Source organism: Cololabis saira, chromosome 13 (genome assembly GCF_033807715.1).
Source record: "Cololabis saira isolate AMF1-May2022 chromosome 13, fColSai1.1, whole genome shotgun sequence".
Classification (NCBI taxonomy): domain Eukaryota; kingdom Metazoa; phylum Chordata; class Actinopteri; order Beloniformes; family Belonidae; genus Cololabis; species Cololabis saira.
Window position 1 is genome coordinate 33,249,796 of NC_084599.1, and position 24,773 is coordinate 33,274,568.

Here is a 24,773-nt window from a genome sequence, read left to right on the forward strand (position 1 = left end):
GTACCTTCAGATATTTGGAACAGACTAGATATGGAAGCGTAGTAAAACAAGACAATGTTTAAAACACAGGATATTTATCGTTTGCTGGACAAGCATCTCAGGAAGATAAAAAAAGAGGAAAAAAAATATTTAAGAGTATATCAGCTTCTCCAGACGACGATACATCACTGCCAACTGGTCGATATTTCTGCATTAAAAGTCTTAATGTTAATCAAGTTTATGAGTGTGCAAGTGCCAGCTTTGTGGTCAGCAACTCCTGCTATTCCGCAGAATGTGTTTTTTAAAAGGGACAAGAGGATAATAAATATCTTCTGGGTTCTTTCTATGCTTTTCCAAAGAACTTTTTAAGACTCGTTCTGAAAAGTACAGAGAATGAGTTGGATTGAAAGTCTGAGCAGGGTTTCATGGCGGTAACGGAACGACAGATGAAGACAGAAATTACATAACACATCACTCGAGCAGAATTCCCAAAGGTCCCACAGGAGGTGACCTTCTCTGCAGGCACATGTACAGAAACAAACAACCCACAACTGCAGCAGGCCCATTAACAAATCCACTAGGATTGAATCTGAGATGGGAATAACCAAAACTGTTTAAGAGGGTCGCAAAAGGGCTCTATGTTCTCATGGGAACAATTATGATGATTTTGGACCAGAAAAGGGGAAATTGTGCAGAAAGAAAAACCCCAAGAACAACTTGCATTTCTTCAGAAAAAAAAAAATTGGGTAATAATGTGAGTATAAAAGCAATTATCTGACATGAAAATGACAAAAGTAAAAAAAGATTATAATTTACAAAAAATTGACTTGTGAAAATTACTTACTTTTTAACTTTGATTAAACAGAATAATTTTTTTTTTTTAATCCTGAAACTGGCTTTTTCAAAATATTTGGTGCACTCAACAATGTGTTTTATTGCACAAGGTTTTGCGGTAGCCACTGCAACTAATTGAGTTCTGTTACCATCAATGACACTTCTGCACCTGTAGACAGGTATACAGTATGGTCCACTCCTCATGAACAAACCGCTCCAGCTGTCTCGGTCTTAGAGGGCTCATTTTCCAGGCTGTATTTTTCAGCTATTTGCACATCTATTTAATGGGATTTAGATCAGGGCTCACAGAAAAAGTGGCATCCTCCACTTTTGCTCCAACAGTGACAGATGGCGCACAGGCGCAATCTGACAGTGATGTCAGATTGAGTAAAATTTGCTTGACACAATTGAAACACCTGGGAAAAACACCTAACCTTTTAAGTGATGTGTGTTATCAGGTGTAGGGCTGAAACGATTCCTCGAATAATTCGAGTAATTCGATTACAAAAAATGATCGATTTTCTCTGCCTCGAGGAATCGTTTAATTTTTTATTTTTTTCGTTTAATTTCACCAGCTCAAATCCTCGCATGACGCCCGGACTACATTTAATGCGACACAACGTGATGACGCTGCGCCGTACATCCATGCGCTGCGCACGTTAAAGGGGGAAGAAAGAGGCGGCGGATATGTTTGTTTTGTAACATGCCGTGCTCAGGCAGTCTGCAATGGCCCAGACGGTAGACACATGTAGTTCAGTGCTTAACTTTTATTTTTAATCCACGCTATATTCTTCTGGTCCGTTCTCCTATGTTCCCCCTCTAAAGCCAAAATTATTGTTCCGCGTTAAATCGACGCAGAGCCTACGCCGCTCTCCGGCAAGGGCGGAGAGCGCCGTTCCGGCTGGCGATGCTGCGCTGCCGTGCAGGCTCTGTTGCCACGGCTATGCCGTAGGGTACGCCGTAGCCTACGGCGTAGGGTACGCAGCGACGCGCACCATTCTGCGTTGTTGTAACGCTAACCATAAATCAGCCTTTACCCGGTACATAAACCTCTGTTCCCGCTACAGTTTTAACTAAAAGAAAAGGCAGAAAATGTCAGAAAAATAAAAACGTAATAAAGCTAACTGGGTAGTTTTCAATTTTAGGTCTGTAGTCATTCATGGATAAAACAAGCAGCACTGGTGCCTAATGTGCTCCAATACAGCAGGGCTCATCATTTTATTTTGAACACTGCCAAAACTCTAACTTAAAACTTAACTAGAACTTCAAATTTGCTTGACAAAAATGAAAGTTCAATTGAAACACGTGGGAAAAACACCTAACCTTTTAAGTTATGTGTGATATCAGGTGTAATGGCATTTTTAGGTTAGAAATAAGAACATTTCTTGGTAAGATCCTTTTTGAGTGAAGGCAGTGAATTTGGTCGACTGGTGTAAGTTCAGGGTTTTTAAATGCACAGCCATGAACCTACTGTATTATATAATTTAATCTTAGTAATGTCAATTAACATCTAACATCTTATGTATATTTATAATTGCTCTTTAACTAAACAAAAATATGTTTTATCCGATTACTCGATTAATCAATGTAATTTTCAGTAGAATACTCGATTACTAACATATTCGATAGCTGCAGCCCTACTCCTGTTGCAGCTACGTACAGGAAGGTTGGTTACAGTCTCGCGGATGCTTAAAATCTGAATGAAATTTGCAACTTCAGTAGCCACCGTGAGTTATCTTTCTTTAATAGAAAGGTATCAAAAAATATGTCCATGTGTGTATTTATGTATGTAAGGAAAAAAACAGTAGTGCTGTTAGAGGAGAGACTCACTTGTGCTACAGATCACATCTTTGCACATTTCTGGTACTCAAAGAACATTGTTTGGACAATATTGCTTTAAAACAAACCACAAAGCACGTGCACACAGACAAAAGCCAAGGCAAATTCATAACAACAGCCCTCAGGAATACATTTTTAAAGACCACAAGTCGAACAATTTTGGTTTTCCTTCCAGCAATGAAGAAATGGTAAAGTTTCCTATTTATGATAGCAACTCATAGTTTGCTCTTTTAATTTAGGACAAGACACACCCAAATTCAAAAGCCAAATTAAGAAACAAAAGTAATCCCATACAGTAATCTCGCCTCGACAACTGCAACTCTCTCTTGGCTGGCCTACCAGCATGTGTCATGAAACCCTGGCTACGAGTATCCACAACTACAAAGTCCAAGTCACTGATACTCTCTTACACCTCGTTTGCCGGCTCCTTTCCAGTCTACTTGAACACCATCTTATATCTGCCTTATACTCCTAATAGATCACAACATTCTTCACAATATCGTTGCTTCCCGATTGTCTTCCCTATGAACAAGGCTAGCTCAGTCCAGGCTAAAATATGTCCCCCAGAGCTAAAATATGCTACAAATGGCTATACTAGCAGGCTTGTCCCTATCTGTCATCAAGAATTCCTACTACCCTTTCAATTTCACTTAGTAGTTCACCTTTTTTTCTATATTACAACTTTACAACTAATTCATACAGCAGCATTGTGGCAACACACAATGGATGATGAGTCCAACACTTCAAGGCCTGGGATTATCTACGCTTTCCACATCTGCCAACCCTCGCTTTTGGGAGCATTCTGTTCTTCAGAAGAGCAGAGAGGTGAATTTTGCATTTAAAGACATTGATGATTAGCTTTTCCTCTGAAGGATGGTCAAAACAATCCACTTTCGCTTTTGACCAACCTCGATTTTATTGACTAGACTCTGGCTGCGTAACCGCAACTTGACTGGCTGATGCATGGGCTGAATCTACAAAAAGACGAAAAAGCACATCCAACCTACAATTTTGGCAACAAATGATGTTAATTCAAAGTCAATTCAAAGTCAATAGAGACGCAGGTGACGCAAGAAACACTGTGTGAATCCAGCATCATCATTTAGAAACTTCTTTCTACTGACTCAACACTTAGCGCCTATAGATGAAAAAGAGATTTACCTGTTATGGTACACCACAGCAGTATAAGCCTCTTTAGCAAAATCTGCACAGCTGGACTTCCCAAATATAACCTGAAGAATAAAAAAAACAACAATTTTATCAAAGGAAAATCCATCAAATGACTTGTTAAAATGAATAATTCAACTTGCCAACTACATTACAATGTAAAATTCAAAAACACTTTATTAATACCCAAAGGGAAATTAGTTCAACTATTAATGTATTCATTAATAACTATCATAAGGTTGTAAAAGTGAAAAGCTGTTAACAATGAAACATATAGCTAAGATATTAACAGTTAATATCTAATAATATTTTTCTTTTGACAGTAGCATACCGGCATCGCATTGTTTGGATCCTCTCCGTTCATAAATTGCACTTTCACTGTGATGTTGCGGGCAGAACCTTGGCGGTTGGCAAAGTTAAGGCTCTGGGGGTTCACATACAACAGGTTCCTAAGAGAAAGAGAAAAACCCAGCTCATCAGAAAATATATGAATATATGAATGAATGAATGAATGAATGAATGAATGAATGAATGAATGAATGAATGAATGAATGAATGAATCCTTTATTTGAACATGGTTAAAAAAAAAAAATCAATATATATATATATATATATATATATATATAGACTAAAGTAAAAACAAATGAAAACAGTGCAATATTTATATATAAAAAACAAAAACAAATCAACAAGCCTCACAAGAAACCAAAACATGTTCAAAAGGATTAGGAGGAAGTCGTAGATTTATGTAATCCTAACACTTATTTAGATTATCATCGTTAGCACTTGACTTTTACAAAATCTTATCCCAATGTGGAATAACTTGAAAATATTGTATTTTAACTTTAATGTAAATATTTTACTATTGCTTTTTACTATATGTCCTTCTGTGCTCAAGAGCCATGACGAGATAAAGCGTGCACAACAAGATAAAAAACATATTTAATCAGTTCCATTATGATTAGAGCATGTAAAATGTATCAAAACACTTCCTTTGTATGTTTTCCAGCTCTAAGCTAAATCCGAATTTGAACTGTTTTACTAAATTGTTTTTCAAATGATGGATTCATGAAATAAGTGTATCCTAAAATGTGTTTTTTCCATCTGTTTTGAGGTCTTGGAAATAACAAAGAAGTGATGCTCATTATTTTGGAGAAATAGCTAAACAAAGCCTGGGCTTCATGAGGCAAAAGCATCGATGCTTTGAGCTGTGTTTGAGACTAAAAAGAAACAAAAACAAGCATGTACCGTCCAGTGTTAAATAACATGAAAACCATTTCTAATATAAATTTGTAATAACATTAGATTTTACATTAAATGAGCAAAATAAACTGTTGCATTTTTTCCATATCTCTCAAGAAATTGAAATTGCAACTCATCACAAATATTCAAAAAAGTAGCAATAACAATGAACATTTACTTCCACCACATGACAAAGCGCCAAGAAAACCTATAGTCCTTTGATAAATTAGCCAAGCATCTTTGAGAGCACTCAAACTATTTGACTAACAAAGTTGCATCAGAATCCATGGACCGATCAGTTCAAGGGGAAAGGCCATCTTGTTAGGTTAACCATGCTCTGATTGGTAAATACAGGGGGCTTGGCCTCCCAATAACTCACTGTACGCACATACAACTAATGCAGAGATGAGCCTGTAATCATATAGAATCAGAAAATGCAGAGAAAATAACATTAAAGCTTAGCTAGATTACCCTCATAACAACAAAAATCTAAGATAGCAGACTTGTTATGGTCATGCAATACAAAAATCTATTTTGTCATGATGATTGTGACCATTTACAAACGTATAGCACTAACCTCAACACACAGTCAGACCTACATGCAAGTAAGTGCATGTGTATTTCAATTTGTATTTAAATGTGTATTTCAGTATGTGGTGTAAAATTATTGAACTCCTTAACAATTGATTTAAAGGATTGTAAAAATATTCACCAGTTCAAGAAATTGTATAAAGACAACATAATCAGACAATATGAATTTAACGGGTAAAATATCTTTTGTTGTTTTTTTTGTTTTTGGTGTTGTTGGTGAGTTATTGTGTATGTTTTCTTATTTTTTGTTTTGTTTTGTTTTTTTCATTATTTTTTTGGTATTATATAAGTAGCGACTGTTGAACAGACGGACAGACCATCTTCATATGTATTTTATTTTTTAAGAAAAATCATTAAAAGTCAAACTACAGTACTGATCTGTATTTATTTTATAGACTTTTTTATTATTATTATTATTATTATTATTATTATTTCCTGCAATAGTAGTACTTTTTGTAGTGTTAAAAATCTTGGTTACAACATTGTTGGGAAGGAGGAGGAGGCCCCAAAATAGGAAGTGTAAAATAACCCGGGATCAGCTGACAAACCGCAACGACGTCACTGATTCTGTAGGGGATGTACCCGCAGAGACAACAGATGGAACCGCAACCGACAAGGAAGCGTGGGAATCTTTGTCTTTTGATTACAATCTTATTTAATTCTCTTATGATAAGCTTCCTGTAGTCTGATCTCATAATTGAAGTAGCTGCTTTGAAGTGGGTTGATGAACTTGAACTGAAGTAGACCCGAAAATAGCTTTATAGTAGCAAATCTGTAACATCCATAGAAGTGCAAAGGGAATCCGCAACGATTGGTCAGCTCATATCATCAGAGTCAACTGTGGTTAATGAGTACTGATGGGAAAGCAAACTTAAGAGTGCAAACTCTACTATTCTCCTTTACATTTGCAGACAGCTGTTATACTGCTTTGCTATTTTGGAGTGATTGGCTATAAAAAGGAAAAGACTATTTCTGTTCCTCAAAGCTGATTAAGTAATTCACTAATGTCATAATTTTCAAAAAACGTATCTATAAAAGTAATGAGATATCATTACCACCATTATAACCACTTCATCCTGTTCAGGCTGGGGGAGATATTTGTTGCTGTAGTTGGGTGAGAGTCGGGGTACGACTTGCAGGTTTACACAGAACCAAACAAACACAAATAATGTTCACATTCACTGGTAATAATGTGGGGTTCAGTGTGTTGCCCAAGGATATTTTGAAATGTGTACTGAAAGGTCCAGGGATCAAACCACTGACCTTCCCAATCAGTGGAGGCATTGCAGCTGGGGCTCGGCAGGCACACAGTCCCCCCCAGCTGCATTCGCCCATTTAACTTCCAGAGAGAAAGGCTACAGCAGGCCATGTGAGATTAAAGCTATCAAGCACGTTTATGCTGCATTGAAGGTTAGTAAATATTGTTACCAGCTTTGAGCTGATAAAGCAGATTCTTGGCACATTTATGCTGTTTTCCGCTTTGCTTTCTGCTCTGTTTGTGTCAAAAAGAAGTATTTCTTCATTAGTGGGATGTGAGGTAGGCCAGTCCTATAACCACAAATTACAAGAGCTCATTAACATGACTCTGTGGTATTTTAAGGTGCACTGCCACAGCCAAAGAGTTAAAGTTTTATGCCAAAGCTGGTATGTAGGAATGTGCCACATATCCCAGCATTTTCTGCCAAGTATACAAACGTGGATGTTTTTGAAATGACATCACCGATTTTCCCAATAAACTTGTTCTCTGCCACTCAATGTGGTTGATGTGAGCAATCAAAAATCTCTCAAGAGTAACTAAAAGTTGTATTAACCAATCCACCAATTAACAATATCAAAACATTATTCATTTAACCTTTATTTAATAAAAAAGGGTTTCAGTGAGATCAAGAATCTCTTTGAAATGAAAAATCCCAGCCAAATTGGTAGCAGTGCATTTAAATTACAATCATACATATATTAAAAAACAACATAACAATCAAAAAAACGTCCACTTTAAAGTCGTAGCTTTCAAATTGAAGCAATTACTTTAAGCCTTTTCATCAAAATCAAACTTCAAGAAGTACAGAGGTACTGTAGGTTTTATGCAGTGATGACTAAACATCTACCCATCTAAGTACTTTTGTCCCTCAAGATCTGTAAAAGTCCTGGGAACTATCTAGCAGGACTATCGACAACCTGATAAAGATTAAGTGAATCACAAGTCAATCACATGCTTTAAAATCAATAAAGAAAAATCAATCAGGAAGTTGAATTGATAATCCCTTGAACAATGGAAATAATTGTTGCTACTGTAAGAGTCATTGCTCTTGTTAAGAGGTACGTTTGCAGAAATCATTACTAGTAGAATAATTATATTCCTACTCTTTAAAGATAAGCGTAAGAGTATCTTTTTTTTTTTTTTTATTTTATTTTATTTATTTCGATCACGTGCTCAGTATGGTACACTCATTCATAACATGTCGTGTAATCATTTGAATCGAAAAGGAGTAGGCTGAAGCTCTGAGCTTATAAATGCCTACCCTTTAACCTTCACATTATTATTATTTAAACTTTCTATAACAAATGCTTTCTAGCATTTCCACCCAAAAAAGAAGCAAACACGAAAGAAAAATATATGTAACAACAAAGAACGAGTAAAAAAAGAAAAAAAAGGAAAAATAAATAGTAAATAGTCCTGATTAAAACAAGGACAAAAAGATCAGTAATTATTACGTGCATCTTTAATTATCTTCTCTTGTTTTTTTGATTTTTTTTAAAGAAAAAGAATCTTGTCCAGGCTTTATTTAAAAAAAAGCTGAAGCATTTTGTGTGAAGTGGCAGTACTGTACACCCACTTTATGCTGTTCAGGGTGATGTTAAGGGGGGGCTACACCAGCTGTCACTCAGCGAGACACACCTTGGTCAGCTTGCCAGACCCACACAAGGCCAACAGAGACGGACAGGATATCAGAGTCCACAAAAATGCAAAATTATACTGTTTACACTTTAGGTTCCATGCCTGCATTTCCTCCACTCCGTGTATGGGTGCAATTAAAAAAAAAAAGAAAGAAAGAGAAAGACAGACAGACAACACATGACAAATCTTGAGGTTAAAAAAAGACAAGTCTGAGAAACTCTCCCAACGGCTCAGAAAAGCTCATTAATGCCTGGAAGCTCAACCCTGGCACAGATGTCGTCAAGCCCGCTCCCCTCCCCTCCCCGCGCAAAAATGAGCAGCCAGACAGACGGACAGACAGACAGACAGACTGAGAGAGCTTGGCTGGGGCTGATTCAGCAGGACGCTAAATCAAACCAAGGAGCATTAATTACACACAACATTATCAATCAGAGCCGAGCGTGTTGCAGGGTTATACGGTTGGAGATTGATTAGACTGACAATCCATCAAAAACAGCGATGGCTATTGTTGGCGTTCTGCTGATCAGCTAAAGTGCTGCACCACAGATGGAGAGCAGGGCAGGGTAGTGTGGTATAGAGAGGGGATTGGGGTTAAATTGTTGGTGGAGGGGGGGTATGTGGGAGTGTATGTCGTTTGCACACTACAGTGATTTGTTTGTTCAGAAGAGGGAGGGCGCGAGGGGGATTTGGGAGGAGGTGGGACACAAAGCTAAAAACATAGTAGGGTTTAATGATCAGCTAATCCTCCCTCCCTTTACCGAGAGGGCCATATATAACACGGAGCAGCCTGCTCCCCTCACATCATTTTAACAGCAAGGGATAGCAGCTTATAAGCAAAGGGAGAGGGAGAAGAGTGCTGAGGAGAACAGAAAGAAGGGGGAAGGAAGGGCAGTGGTAGAAAACATTCCTCAGGTCAGGATTGGAGGAGAGAATTATTCAGTCATGAGGCTGTTTTGCCTGATGCTGATGCTGATGCTAGCCACGGCCAACGCTGCTACTCATCTGGGCTCCTCAAGTAGACAAGAGAACCCCACTTTGCCAACAGAGGCCTTCATCACAGCACCGAGCCCCACTGAGGCAAGGTCTCGCTTTGCCATGCTGGATGATGTTCGCCTACTGGCCAACGGGCTTCTCCAACTTGGCCAGAGTTTACGCGAGTTCGTCCACAAGACCAAAGCCCAGATCAACGACATCTTTCAAAAGCTGAACATTTTCGACCGCTCCTTTTACCAGCTGTCAGTGGTCACATCCGAAATCAAGGAAGAAGAGGAGGAGCTCAAGAAGACCACAAATATCCTGAAGGCGAACAACGAGGAGATCAAAAACTTGTCACTGGAGATTAACTCGAAGATTAACAACATCCTGCAGGAGCGTACGCAACTGCAGAGCCAAGTGGGGAGCCTGGAGGAGCGGCTGAAGGGATTGTCACAGAGCATTATCCCTGCTGACCAGCTTAGTGAGATCACAACTCTTAAGGTGAGAAACCACTGAACTAGAAACCTTCTTAGGTCACGGTTGCACTATACTTTTCCATGAAATTTCCATTTTACAATTTAAATTAATAGGAGGACTGAATTTACACCAAACTATTTTTTATTTTTAGAAAGAACAATGGAAAAATGCAGACAGAGCCCTGAACCTAATTTTGTATTACTATGTCCAGTTTCACCTTTTTCAAAATGCTGTACAATCATTGGTTTTACTAATCTATTGCTATAACAGTTACAATCTTTATAAGTTTATTGAGTTTATAAGGATTCCCCCTGGTCTTGATACAATTAACAACTCCTCTAAACCGAGAAAAGAAATACTAAAGAAACTTGTTAACTATGTTGTTTAAAGCAACCGATCTAAAATTACAATGTATAAACTATGTCTTGATGTAATTTTTTTGTTTTTCCAGGAAGTAATTGACGCACAAGAGAAAACAATTACCAATCTCCTGAACGCTGTGAAAGAGCAGCATGATCAACTGGACCATCAGAAAACCAAGATTAAAAACCTGGAGGAAAAGGTAAGTGTAGATTAAGATCGGACTATATTTTGCTTTTACGGGTCAAACATTTGCCATCTGTACAAATAATTGTGTAATTCAGCACTTTGATCTTTTATCTATGCAAATACTTATTCAGGTATGTTGTAAATAGCAGTTTTTTTTCCAAGGTTGAAACTATTTGACAAGAACTTGTTTGTATTCTCTCGTAGCTCAGCGATGACGGTTTTCAGGACACCATTGAAAAGTCGATGGAATCGCACCAAACGGACGGTGATGCGTTTGAATATCTGACAGGAAACTCAACTGGAGTAGAAACAAGTGGTAATTATTTAGATATTTTAATAAATATTAGAATAGCTATTTTAAAACCCCAAAGCTGGAATGTATTTGTCTTTATTTTTCTCCAGACCTCCCTGTGGACTGCTGGGAGCTGTTTAACAAAGGAGAGGCAAACAGTGGAGTCTATGTTATCAAACCAAACCAATCAGAGCCATTCTACACTTACTGCGAAATGTCCCCAGGCAAGAAAAATCCCAATTTCCATTTCTGTATTCAGACGCCCCTAACATTTACAGCCCCAGCGCTGCTCTGCATATCCCAGGAAAGAAGGGACACCTACTCCTCCTTGACTACATTTTAATGGTTTGAATTGTTAGCTAATTTTAAGTACAATTATCATTTCTTCAACAGATGGAGGCTCAACTGTCATCCAGCGCAGAGGTGACAGTTCAGCAGATTTTGATCAAACATGGGAAAAGTATGAAAAAGGATTTGGAGATCTGGAAAGTAAGTAAACTCTATGTCGTAAATCAATTAGTTAAACACAAACTATTTACTTTATTTCACTGTTAAGTTTAACAAATGATCATTTAATAATTTGTCAAAACTATACCTAATTTGAATCAATACATAGTCTTATCATTTATTTTTACTAAATTGTTTGTTTGTTTCTTTTTTTAAGTGCCCATTGTTTTCTAAAGTTGATTAATCCTGCTAAAGTTGTATGACAAGAAGTTGAAAACCAAAATAGATGAGAAAACTCTTAATGGCAATAAATTTATCTCTTTTAAAGAAAAATGTCATGGACAATTAACTGATGATCAAATTAGATGCTAATTATTTTTCTGGCAATCCATCTATCGACTGTGTAAAGCTATTAATCCTGATTACATCAACTTTCAAAAGATATTTTAAGAAGTTTGTGAAATCAAGAACTGTGACTGTCAGAGGAAAAAGAAACTTAAATATCCAGGATGAGTTGACAAAGTGACCACAACAGTCTTTCAGAGCCATTAACCAAATAATATAAAGATACATGCTGCTACAGATACACTTTTTCAAATCAAATATGGTTCAGATTAAAAGTTAATAAAGTAAAATCGCTTTGATTGCTTGCCAACAGATACGTTTCCTTTACAATTAAATGTCTAAACATTCTGAATTAACTGACTTGTGTGTCATCTAGCGGACTTCTGGCTGGGCCTAAAGAAGATCCACAGTCTTACGCAACAGGGACATTACATTTTCCGTATCGATTTGGAAGACTGGAAAGAGGAAACGCACTGGGCGGAGTACAGATTTTCAGTGGACGGTCCCTCAAACAATTACACCCTTCGTGCCAGTTACATGTCGGGAGACTTGCCTGATACGATGACCAACCTCACGGGCATTAGGTTCTCCACAAAAGACCGGTTTAATGACAACCAACGCAACTCCAGCTGTGGTCGCAACTACACAGGTACAGAACCACACAAGTTCCAGTTTTGCTTTTTTTGTTTCAAACAATGAATGAAACAAACAAATGATTGATTGAAAAGAACAAATTAATCTTGTTAACACAAACTTGTTAAAACCAGATTGTGTTGATATCATTTCCATTTTTGGTCCTGGCAGGTGGCTGGTGGTTCAACGCCTGTTGCGAAAGCAACCTAAATGGACGGTACTTGTGGCAGAGAGCAAAGGGACGTTCGATGAGGAGGAAAGCCATTCAGTGGAAGCCTGGCACGGGGTCGTCCTATTCCCTCAAAACCACCAAAATCATCTTACGACCTGCCCCCAGTGGAAATAGGCCCAACTGAACACCACAGCACTCACATTCGTCCACAGTATTACTAGGAAGACATAGGAAGCATTCCAGTATTAGAACTCATTACTTAATGTGAAGAACAGAAGTCGTGTAGAAAGGGGTAGTGACTGATACTAAATTCTTATTTCATCTGCAGCATGAAGCTGATTCATTCATAACATTTTGCCAGATGGTCGGTCAGACATGTCAGAATAAAAGGCTTGTCGAACTGTTGCAGTGATGCAACCATGACATGTAGGTTATTAACCTATATGGTCTGATCCAGCAAGGACAGTAGGATTGTTATTATGCAACATCCAATCGAAAAAGGGCACATTGATCCACACCAACTACATGATTCCATGCTTGCAGCAAAATACCTCAGTGTTGCAGTAGGATAGAAAGCTATAGGAAGATCACAACCATAAAAACTGATATTGTGTAAGTGTATTTGTAAGTGAGATGTAATGCATTTAAGAGTTTCTATATTCACTAAGTTATTTAAAGCATATTTTACCATTCCCTCATTCCAAGGGGAGAAAAAAATAAAAAAAAAAACAATCTAGAAGTACATACAGCAGCTTTAGCCAATTTGTGTACAAAATACTGGTGATACAAAGCTTTGCTTTAGCACTGCACTGATGAAGTCTCTCCTTTTTTTTATTCTGTTTTTTTATTCTGTTAAACGATGATTTGTTCTGTTATTGTCCGGCAACATGTCAATGTATTCCCTATGTTATTGAGTCATATTGACTCTGTCAATGTCCTTACTACAACACACCTGTACTGTAAATATTCCTTATAACAGTCACCCGAGAAGAAGCTTTGTATGCAAAAATATTTATGAAGTAAATAATAAATCAATGAGTCAAAATAATCAACATGACCATATTTTCTCATGACTTTGTATTAACCCAAGCTACATTTGTGAAGAAAATATGAAGAAAAAAGATGGATGGATGGATGGATGGATGGATGGATGGATGGATGGATGGATGGATGGATGGATGGATGGATGGATGGATGGATGGATGGATGGATGGATGGATGGATGGATGCGATTAATTTACTTTTGAATATAAATCAGTTACGGGGCACGGTGGCGCAGCAGGTAGTGCAGCGGTCTCACAGCAAGAAGGTCCTGGGTTCGATTCCCGCCGGGGACGCTGTGGGCGCTGAAGTGCGTGTTAGTTCCCCCATGACTTCAGTGCCCACACCATGGGTGGGGTTGGCGAAAGGATCTTTCTGTGTGGAGTTTGTATGTTCTCCCCGTGTTCCCCTGGGTAGCTAGTGTGAGCTACCCTCACAAAAACATGCACACAGTCCTGGGCTATACATGCCCCCTCTGACCAACCGGGGCGCCAGATGGGGTGGGGAGGATCTGGCCGGAATAACGTGATCCTTCCACGCGCTACGTTCGACCGGAGAAGCCCCACCCTGTCTGGTGAAAAGATGCGGCCTGCTCACTCCTCAGGTTAAGGAGGAGACCTGAGCTCAGTGCAGGGCCCTCCCGGGGTTGGTAGAGGATGGCAATGCCCAGGACTGTCAGTAGGTAGGAGCACGGGGTGGTAAAAATGGGAAAAAAACCGGGATAAAAATATTTATAAAAAAAAAAAAAAAATATAAATCAGTTACTCAGTACAAATTACATGTCAATTCTTGTTGATACTCATGTAATCCACTAAATCATCTAAAAGTTATCTCATCAGAATATTTTTTGATCACTTTAAAAGCAAACATTAAAAATCTGCTTTATACTAATAAACTAATGCACGCCTTTATAACTAGCAGGATAGACTACTGTAATGCTCTCCTTACTGGTCTGCCCAAGAATACCATCAACAAGCTGCAACTGGTTCAAAACGCTGCAGCAAGACTTCTGACTCAGACCAGAAGGAGAGCACACATTAGGCCCATTTTAAAAACCTTACACTGGCTACCTGTTAGTTTTCGTGTTGATTTTAAAGTTCTTTTATTAGTTTATAAAGCGCTACATGGGCTTGCGCCAGAGTATATTTCAGAAATGTTTTTATTCTATGAACCAGGAAGGCCCCTCAGATCCTCTGGCTCTTCTTTTCTAGCTGTTCCACAGAGTAGAACTAAAACATTTGGTGATGCTGCTTTTAACCACTATGCTCCAAAACTGTGGAACAGCCTGCCGGAGGATCTGAGAGGAGCTGGAAATGTGGACATTTTTAAACGTAGATTAAAAACTCATCTCTTTGGTCTGGCTTTTATGTAGCATCACATTTTATAGTTTTAGTTTTATTCCGTTTAAAATTTTTTAAAGGTATCTGTTTTATTTATTTATCTATCTCTTATAATGTTTTTACTATTTTTATTGTTGTGGACTGATTATTTTTTTTAGCCTTAATCCTTGAACCTTTATCTCTTTATAAATTTTATATATTTTATATTGTATGTCAGGGTGCATTGGTCTCCCAGTTTTTATCTTTTTGGTCTCCCAGTTTTTATTTGTTTATTATGCTTATTTTTCAATCAAAATGTCAAAGCACCTTGTATTTCATGTACTTGGACGAAAGGTGCTATATAAATAACATTTGATTGATTGATTGAAAATCATAAGCAGCTACAAAAGTGTAATGCAGAAATATCATCTAACTCAGTTTACATGTAATCCTTTTCTAACAAGCATTAACATTTAGGAAGATGGATGCGACGCAGTAGTCAGGTTTACCATTAATTCATGGAAAGGCAAGTAGTTAACTGCAGACAAAGAAGGTCTGCACCGTGAGGCCCTGTGTGATAATCAGCCTCTCCAAGTGACCATGACAAAAATAGCCCTTAGTGAGGCAGACAACGTCCACGGCTCGTATCTGCTAGTGTACACACGTTTTATCTGTATGTGTGTTCAGCACGGCGGCAGATAGGAGGTTCAAGCCATACTGTTGGTCATCACTCAACAAAGCCCTCATTTTTCTAGTAGGGAAAGGTGCCAATCAGTTTCAATCACTTCATTTTTAAGCCAATGAGGTTCTACCACCTGTGTTCTAGCAACTGTTTAATTTGATTTAAAATGTAAGTGTTTGTATTCTGTACCTGTATGTGGTGTTTGGCACGTAGACATCCCGAGCAGGGAATTCCAGGATCTCTCTGGTGGGGCGCACTCTGCTATCTGGGTAAGGTTTAACCTGTAGGAGGTCAGGTGTCAAGCAGTAGTGGGGGTTCTCTGGAGCTGGAGAAATGTCCAGTTTCAGCTGGGCTGTGTCCACAAAGGGGCAGAGGTGAAAGTGAGGCAAAGAGAAGGAAAAAAGGGGCAATTTTTTCTTTAAATTTCTCCTCATGATAAAGAAATTAAAGCAGATTAATTCAATCATAGTTTTGTACCTGTGATGGGTCGGAGTCTCCTCAGTACTGAAGAAGGTCTTCTCATATCAGCTAAGAACTTGTACAAATCCTCATCGCTGAGCCTGTCACCCTCCTAAAAAGATGTGCAGAAAAGGAAAAAATAAAAAAAATAATAAAAATCACAACATCCTAATACTAACTGGCAGACTTATAAATAAATATGCAGACCTGCTTGAAAAAGTTGGTAATAGTAAGCGTCGCAGGCCTAAAGCCTGTCAGACTACATGATTCATCTCCGCTAGTAGTCCTCTCAAGGGAACGCCTTCCCATAATGCTTGAGTTTCTTCGTTCTGACCATGAGCCTTTTCTCTCTGCACAGACGATAAAAAAAAGGAATTCAACAAACCAACAGATTAATCATTTTTAAATCTCCCTAGCAACAAAAATCTGCCATTATCATCATGAACTTCAAAGGAATCCTCACAAGGTCAAAGGGTGAATAAGCAAAACGAGGGTTGAACTCTAAATAACACAACAAAGATCAATCTAGCTGTGTACTTTGCATGATCTTCCAGTCTGATGGAACTCGTCTTTCTTGCTACTTGCTGTTGGAAGCTTTTTAAGATAAAGCCTCTTCAGTAATGTACTGACAGGGCCATGAGCTTCACGCGTGACTGGCAGCAGCACCGATTTCCTCTCACTATAGCAGCTATTAGCCACTTCATATTGAAACACATGGTCTGTATTACATTTACTGTCATTTAGCCATTGTTAAAAAGTAAAGTCAAACCTGAGAGGCTCATCTCCAGCTCTGTATCTCTTTCAAGACTCCCTGCACTGTTTACAATGTTCATAAGATGGATGGCGGTCCATGCAAAGGGCATTCGGTAGCGGCCCAGACGCTGGCAGAATTGCTCTGACTGGCCGCGAAGCTTCTCCAGTTTCTCCTTATTCTATTAACAAAAAGACAAAAAGCCCATCAATAAATGAAACACAGCTTACAATAAGCTATATTACTACAAAGTACTATACATTCAGTAAAAACATGAGACATATTTTACTAAACTGGTGATGAAAATAGTTTGGCTGCCATAAAAAGTGGTGGCCTTTTAAACATTAAGTATTTATTACACATTTATTACATAATATCATTGGGATTCCTATAGTATCTAGGATCTTGTTCACACTGAGCTTACCTTAGCAGCATCTGACTCCTTGAAGACCATGTAAGGCTCTGCACACTCTCCTATATCACCTTGCTGAAGTACCTTTTCGAGCTGTTGACAAAAAACAATAAAACTTTCATACCAATCAAGTTGATTATTGTCAAGCACATTCAAAATGCTGCACAAGATATTTTTTCTTAAGAAGCCTGAATTTTAGAAATACATAATTATGTGCAACCTTAAATTAAAAATTATTTAATTTAAAGTTGCATTGCATTTACATCAAATGTTCTGTCTGAGATTCAACAGTACCAGTGTAACAATCTTTCCTGAACATTATAAGTATTACATTTCTAAGTACTGCAGCCTTAATCTGGTGAGGCTTCCAAGTTTCTTCCAGGTCAATTTAAACTGGGCATACACTGTGTGATATTTTAAATCGTTTGATTCAGCCCCATCTCACACTGCACGACTAGATCGCTGAGTTCAAAAGTTCGCAGCCCACGATTTATGGTCTCACACTGTACGACCCGATGCTCGGATGCGACCCGTCTGCTCACACTATACGATCATAATCCTCACGTCGGACTTCTGTGTACTGGAACTCGAGGACGGTTTTCGGGGGGGGGGGGGGGCGGGGTTGGGCTGTGCCCACCCAAACGTGCGTCCTGCCCACCCAATCAAAGGTTATGGGGATCCTTTATTTTTTTACAATTTTATTTTTTTATATATATTAAAAAAAAAAAAAAATCACAAAATATCTGTACCGTTTCTGATTGGGTGGGCACTGCGCATCATTTCTAGACCCAACAATGAACGCATACGACAAAAGTTGTGTCTCGGCGGAGGACCCGGCGTCCCAGCAAAATGAGCACAACAGAGAAGTGTTCAGTGTTAAAGGCGGATTTATGGTTCCATGTTACACCAACGCAGAGCCTACGGCGTAGGGTACGCAGTGACGCCGTAGGCTCTTCGTTGGTGTAACGTGGAACCGTAAATCAGCCTTTAGCAATTTGTGCCATTCTGTGTGGCGATAAATGAAAAAAGATTAGACAACGTCGTGATTGGACAAGGAATTGGCTGGGCAGACGTGGGAAATGCTGTCTTTTTTTCTGCTTTTAAAACATGATTTGTAATGTGAATTTGCAACAATTTAAACTACAAATAATAGTTTTTGACGTGACATCAGAGATTGCGCATGCTCTCTGCGAAAGGATGAGGCAAATCGGGTCGTAGCACGACCAGGATTTCAAATCGGGATCGGGAGCTCGTCGTGAGGTGTTAATCTCTCGTCGTTACCCCACGTATACTGCACAATCAACGATTGGGTCCAAATCCGGCCTGATCGAAAAAATAGTCGCACGTCTGGAAAACGAGCCGATAATCGCTCTGTGTATGCCCGGCTTTACAGAGCATGTCTCAGCATGTGTAGCTGTTCTCATAGCTAATACAACTTATTTTACTGTCACAATGGAAGCAGTGATGGATGAAAAACAGTTGGAAGCATTTCTTAATGTCTTTACTGTCTTAAAAGCAGCAAAAAGGAACTTTTGTCATTTTTATCTCAAGGTTGATAGCAGAGACAGAAGACCATGACAGCTAGACAACAACTCCTAAAACTGAGCAAATATTCCTTAAGATAAAATTTAAATGATGTTTTAACTTAAAAGAAAGTATTTGTTGTTGCTTTAAAGGCAGGAAACTTTTAACCTGCTATGTCTATTTTAATATTGTACAATATTTATATTTTAAGGTGCATTCTTTACCATTTCATTATTTATCTGTTATTATCTAAAAGAAAATTGAGAAAGGAGGAAATTATACCAAAAGTGACTCACTTTGATGACCAGGAAGACGTCTTGGGAGGGGTAGGTGATGGAGAAGATGGCAGAGCGCGCCAGCGTGGAGATGGCGGCTGTCTGAATGTGCGGCCGCAACATGCCTTTTGTTTGCTCCGAGTTCAAGTCAAAGAAAAAGTTTTCGGATATCTGAGGGAAACATAAAACCAAAACGCAGGTTGGAAAATCATGTCAAAAGGAAATGCAAACAAACACCTTTGAGGGAATGCCTTTGTTACTGCAACCTGATATTCATAGAAATGACAATCGTGACAACATTTCAGTATTTAAAAAAACAACAACCTAGGAATTAATGAAGCTCCAGTGGCAGCGGTATTTATGAGAGATGACTTGTTGAGGTTACTGCTACCCTCTAGTGTTTGTTACTGTTGTTTGTAGCTAAAGGATAGTAGGAACAAAGAAAGAAGCAGCGCGAGGGGCTCCTTCAGATAGACACATAGTTTCCAGTGTATGATTTAACTGCATTCTTAAAGCATAACAGGTTCACAATATAAAATGTAACAGTACACTCATCAGATCCATTTTAACGGTTTGTGGAAGTGCCCACACAACTCAGGACTGGGAAGGCAGGGAGGAAAGCATAACAGCTTACCTTTTTCTTTTCCTTGACATCGTATAAGGCCAAACTAGCAAATATAGGTTCAATTTCGATCTCAAACCTTCAAGTGGGAGAGAAAAAGGAGTGGGTCAGCAGAAAGCAGCAGTAAAATAAAAGAACTACTATGCTTTTTTTTTTTTCTTTCTGAAAAACACTGGCCACCACTTACTTCAAGGACAAGCACTTGACAAGTAGCCTCTGGCCAAAGTGTTCTTTAGGTACTTCAGGCACACAGTGTCGCTCAATGGGCTCCTCCTACACATTCACACAGAAGGTCCATGTACACACAAGTAAAGTTCTGGCAATCTGCAGTCACTTTCAAACAGAAAGATTGAATTTATGGGCTTTTTTGGGATTAAGGGGTCTACATATGATAAGTAGGAGGCAGTTTCAGGATTCAAAACATTGTGAAAATCGTACCTCGTCCAGGGCAGGGTGTAGAGCAAAGACTTCCCGGTGGCGATTAGCTTTGCGCTGGTCTTCATTGTGCCGATCGATCTCTTCATTGGGGGCACGGTCAAGGAGGTGAGGGAGGAGGGCATCGGGCTGGGAATTCTTCAAGTCAAATATACTGCAGGCCCAGCTACCCCGTGGAGTGTCATCTATAGACATCGATCGCCGCTTCAGATCATCCTAAACAATAAAAAAAACACGAACGCAATGTGAAATACTGACTGATAAATTCACAAAAGGAGGAAATGCCTCCCTAAAAACAGTAACAGCCTAATTAATAATACATTGGTATATAACTCTGGGGGTGATATATGACAACATTCCGACTCAAGAGTTTACTAGTATAACTTGTGACTACTACTGGAATTGCTAATTATTGATCTAAGAAATAATTATTAATCTCTAGATAACCCATTTCGGTTTCGTTCTCATTTTATTTTCTTATTTAAGTTTACATTCATTGCACTACTACTACTTTTGTGTTATGTCACTATATTAGTATCTTTTTATTTTTATTTATTTACAAATTTTTCAATTTTTATTATTATTATTTATTTAATTTTTAATTTTTATTTTTTTTGCTATTCCCAAAGGAAAATTAATGATGATAACCATGGGGTGAGGGATGGGGAGAGTGGAAAAAAAAAAAAAAAAAAAAGGTATGTTCATCTGTTTTGCTCTGTATTGTGGAAACAATCTGCCAATAAAAACATATATCAAAAAAAAAAAAAGGAGGAGGAAATGCCTTAAAGTGAAGCTAGACATGGGCACGTAAAGCAAGAATGGCGGTCACCAACCGCCGGTTACCTGGTCGTCCTGGTAGCTGCTGCTGTCCGGCATCTCATCAGCCTCAAACACTTGTTTGGGGAGGCCTTTCTGACGCTCCTTCTGTTTGTCCAGAGTGTTTGGGTTAAAGCCTGTTCCAAGCTTATGATATCTGAAGGACCAAACGGACATTTCGAACATTGTAATGAACTATAAACCAGTGATCAACATAAAACATACTTTATGAGTGAACAAATGAAATACTTTAATAAGTAAAACCTTACTTTCTGTTGACAACGGCCCAGTCTTCTGTGTAGGACCTGACGCAGTCTCTGACATGAGCATCAGTGTCCCTGCATCCAGACACACAGAGAATCAAAGAGGCTTCATGTTAATAATACAGTAAAACCTGAAATGGATTAGGCAAATATAGATGGGAGGCTTCAAAAATCATACTCAATCTTTCTATATTCTACTTTGAAATACTTGCAAAATTTGTGCAACATCCTCTGAATATATGTAAATATATATATATATATATATATATATATATATATATATATATATATATATATATATATATATATATATATATATATATATATATACATATATACATATATATATATATATATATATATATATATATATATATATATATATATATATATATATATATATATATGTAAATTTATTGATGGTGAAGGTAGAATCAGGATAATACCAGTGATTCCATGGACAAGGAGTGGTTGCTTTAGCTTAGTATCTACTACTACTCATTACTAAAGGGGAAATAGCATTTAAAAAGAAAAGAGACATTTTGCTTGTGTTCACATTTTAACATCAAGATAATTAAAGAGAAAAGTATTATTTATTATTAATTATTATTATTGGAAGTAAAATATACACTAAAATGTGTCTAATTTAAGGATTGGTTTTCTTGAAATCCAATTTCTGGATATACATTTCTTTCTATTCTATTAAATTAGGAAACACTGACATTGCAAACACGGTGTGAGACTGTACTTTATAGTCAAACCTGCTCAGTAAAATCCAGTATATTTACCCTTCCTCTGGGACAGCTGGGACCACAGTGCGACACTCCCTGGGTGTGTAGATGACCTCAATGTCGTCAGGGGGAAACTCGATGAGATCTCGCAAGGGACCAGACTCGACGATGGGAGGATGTGTGATGAGATATTCCTCAAAGTCCACTGGCTCCACTGCCTCTGTGAGGGGGACCTGATGGGCAAAGAGAAAATTTGCGTTGTACATTAGCATCTTGGGCAAGTATTAAAGGGTCGAGTTATTAGGAACTGCGATCCTCATGTAGCCTCTGAAGAAGGAAAAAGAATAATGGATCATCTTTTATTACTCTACTTCAACAACAAATCTCGTAACAGTTATTTCTTTGATTTCTATTTGGGGAACAGTCGTAGCTTCTGGATCAAATATAATTATATAAAGCCATACTGTGCGTTTTCTTCACATCCTCCTAAAGGGGAGTTTTTCTAGCCACGGTTTGGCTTGAGGTTTTTCTCCCACTGGGGTTGTTTTTAACCTGCCATTGTTTATGTAATTATTGCTCAGGCGTCATTTTCTGGGTCTCTGGAAAGCACTTAGAGACAACTTGTGTTGTAATAGACGCTATATAAATAAAATTGAATTGAAAATTGTGAAAGGCACATTTATGTTTTGAGCAACTGCGTTTATGCAACTGCCTCGTGTTGATTCAAGTAACCAAACTGCCAATTGTGGTATCTCAGCTCAAGCTAATGGTTTCATGGGTGTTGGCCAGCTTCAAAATGAGCAACACAGGGATAATCTGCATGTAAATGTAAGTGTGTATATATCAATTTTTCTGCTTCTGTAGGAATTCAAAAACAAATACTTTTCACGGTTTAATTTGAACTGTTGCCTAATTAAGAAGCAAAGATGAGCATTTGCTTTAGTTTTGACAACGGGTGGTAAAGACTCAGTTGGCACTATGCCTCTAACAAATATACTGTTTAAGTCAAACACAGGTAGGCTTTGAAATACTTCAGCGGTTATGTGGAGAATAAAAGATTATCCTAATGGCCTTTGAGCATCTTTGAGATCTTTTAAAAGCGCCGTGAAAACTTAAATAATCACAAGAAAATAAAAACTCAACAGTTTTGTGAAAATAATATGTCTGTTTTTGTACACTAGTACTAGCTTTAACTTTGCTCAAAAAACAAATATATTGAGAAACAAAATATGTAAAGGAAAATGTGAAAATTGTACATAAAAAATTAACAATGCATTCCTAGTATCAGACCAGCATCAGAAATATGTACATTTTAGATCTTTAATTCAAACTTGTTACAACTACAGTTATGGATATGTCTTGTCAACAAAATGAATCACAACGTAAAACAGAAGGATTATGCATCATTCCAGGGACAGGACAAAACAGTGTTGCAACATAAATAAAATGACAAGACTGATTCCGAGATCCCAACAGGGCTGATGGGTTTGCTGCCCCTGGTGTTGTGGCATATGTCAGTTCTGTAGCAATCAGTTGCTCTTCTTAGATAATGTGAATGTCACAAATGTCACAAACAATTATTCAACAAAGGGAGCTGCTTGATCATCAAAAGGTAATCTCTGTGCAATCATATAGACGTTTGCAAAAGTCAAATAAAGATTTGAACCCTTTCACCCAGAAACAGAAGTGACATAACAAAATGTAAGAATGGCAAGAAACCAAGCACAGCACACACATTTTCTCCAATAATCAAGTTTGTAATTTATTTCTACCATTATATCAAAGGCTGTAAGCAACCAGTTTGTCACCTTATGTGATCCCAGTCACTGTACTCTGTACTGTAACATCAATGTTATTGAGGGATCCAGACGAACTAAGGAACCAGAGTTTATCAAAACAAATGGAAAAATCCACAGTACCTCTATTGTTAAAAATCGAGATATTCACATTTTATTTAAGGGTTGTTTAAATCTAGACACAGATAATTATTCTGTCTCCTCCTACTGCTCACCAGCCAGAGTTAGCACACCTGTCTAAAACCCTTAGTCTGAGATATGTGCATGCAAAACACTGATTAGAAAACCAGTTTCCAGTCCCTGTCTGATATCCAACAAAGTTCCATGTATATATAGGTCTTTTTCAATTAAGGACATCTAGTTTTATAGTCGTAATATAAGAAAAAGTTAACTTTTTCTCCAATATATAGTGTGGTATAAAAAAAAACTAAGCGACATTTGAGAGGCTAATTGGAAAGACTTAATAACTTGAATGATTTGTGAGATAATCCAGCTGCCAAGACATGAGCTAATATTTCAGAAAAGCTGAAAATTGATTTTTGACTGTGAAAACTTTTTTGTAATGCAATGAAAAGTTAATTTAACTTTAATGAAATACTGGTGGTTTCGAAACACCACAAGAGATGGTGATGTGGTTAATAGAAAGTTTCATATACTGGCTGTTGAGCCATCACACTATCGAGTACTTGGAATAGTTTTACCATCAGTTCAGAGTGACATCGATGATCCAACGTGCCATAATAGCTTTTGATTCCAATGACATTCTTTTCCTTCATGTTACCTGCTACACACACATTTTCAGTTCCCGTTCAAATCAGCCAAATTACTTGTGTTGTGGCAACACTGGTAAGGCATGTTTTTGCTTCCTGTCATCTTTCCTGCAGCATAAATATCTCCATGCAGCTGATGCTGTATTCCTTTTCAGGAACAAAGCTCCCTTTCTCTATTTTTCCTGTTATTCACCATTAAGTTGTTTGCATGTGTGGGCTGGGTGACTTGAACTAGCAACAAACCTTCTGTAATGTCATTTTTCCCCAAATTCTTTGCATCCAGGAACCCTTAAATTGGAGCAAATTGTGTTGCATCAGTTAAATATGTCCTTTGTTTAATTAATCCTGGCACAATGTAATGTACCGGATGTTTAGAAATTGAACTGACCAGAAAAAGCCAGCTGTAATCAGCAGTAACCCAGAAACACAAAAAGTAATC

At 38.0% G+C, this 24,773-nt stretch overlaps 2 protein-coding genes across 21 annotated transcripts in view; one reads left to right on the forward strand and one right to left on the reverse strand.

The window, feature by feature from the left end:
- dock7 (dedicator of cytokinesis 7) overlaps positions 1 to 24,773 on the reverse strand; it is a 68,424-nt gene that overhangs the window by 39,081 nt on the left and 4,570 nt on the right. For all 20 annotated transcript variants that reach the window (XM_061738689.1, XM_061738686.1, XM_061738701.1 and 17 more), the window contains exons 3-16: positions 21,826 to 22,001; positions 21,044 to 21,112; positions 20,802 to 20,931; positions 19,962 to 20,174; positions 19,711 to 19,796; positions 19,536 to 19,602; positions 18,923 to 19,072; positions 17,115 to 17,195; positions 16,709 to 16,871; positions 16,147 to 16,289; positions 15,958 to 16,051; positions 15,670 to 15,832; positions 4,151 to 4,268; positions 3,814 to 3,884 (exon numbers count right to left, since the gene is read on the reverse strand). In XM_061738689.1, the coding sequence (XP_061594673.1) occupies positions 3,814 to 3,884; positions 4,151 to 4,268; positions 15,670 to 15,832; positions 15,958 to 16,051; positions 16,147 to 16,289; positions 16,709 to 16,871; positions 17,115 to 17,195; positions 18,923 to 19,072; positions 19,536 to 19,602; positions 19,711 to 19,796; positions 19,962 to 20,174; positions 20,802 to 20,931; positions 21,044 to 21,112; positions 21,826 to 22,001 (1,724 nt within the window). The remainder of the gene's footprint in view (positions 1 to 3,813; positions 3,885 to 4,150; positions 4,269 to 15,669; positions 15,833 to 15,957; positions 16,052 to 16,146; positions 16,290 to 16,708; positions 16,872 to 17,114; positions 17,196 to 18,922; positions 19,073 to 19,535; positions 19,603 to 19,710; positions 19,797 to 19,961; positions 20,175 to 20,801; positions 20,932 to 21,043; positions 21,113 to 21,825; positions 22,002 to 24,773) is intronic.
- On the forward strand, positions 9,332 to 13,490 carry angptl3 (angiopoietin-like 3). Its single transcript, XM_061737239.1, has 7 exons — positions 9,332 to 10,024; positions 10,452 to 10,562; positions 10,754 to 10,865; positions 10,952 to 11,065; positions 11,235 to 11,330; positions 12,010 to 12,282; positions 12,438 to 13,490. Exons 1-7 carry the CDS (start codon positions 9,491 to 9,493, stop codon positions 12,620 to 12,622), a joined length of 1,425 nt encoding a protein of 474 aa, XP_061593223.1. The 5' UTR covers positions 9,332 to 9,490; the 3' UTR covers positions 12,623 to 13,490.

Coding starts and splice junctions, on each gene's coding strand:
- angptl3 (XM_061737239.1), top strand. CDS start 9,491: ATGAGGCTGTTTTGCCTGATGCTGATGCTGATGCTAGCCACGGCCAAC. Junction 10,563..10,753: donor TTAAAAACCTGGAGGAAAAG/GTAAGTGTAGAT, acceptor ATTCTCTCGTAG/CTCAGCGATGACGGTTTTCA. Junction 11,331..12,009: donor AGGATTTGGAGATCTGGAAA/GTAAGTAAACTC, acceptor TGTGTCATCTAG/CGGACTTCTGGCTGGGCCTA.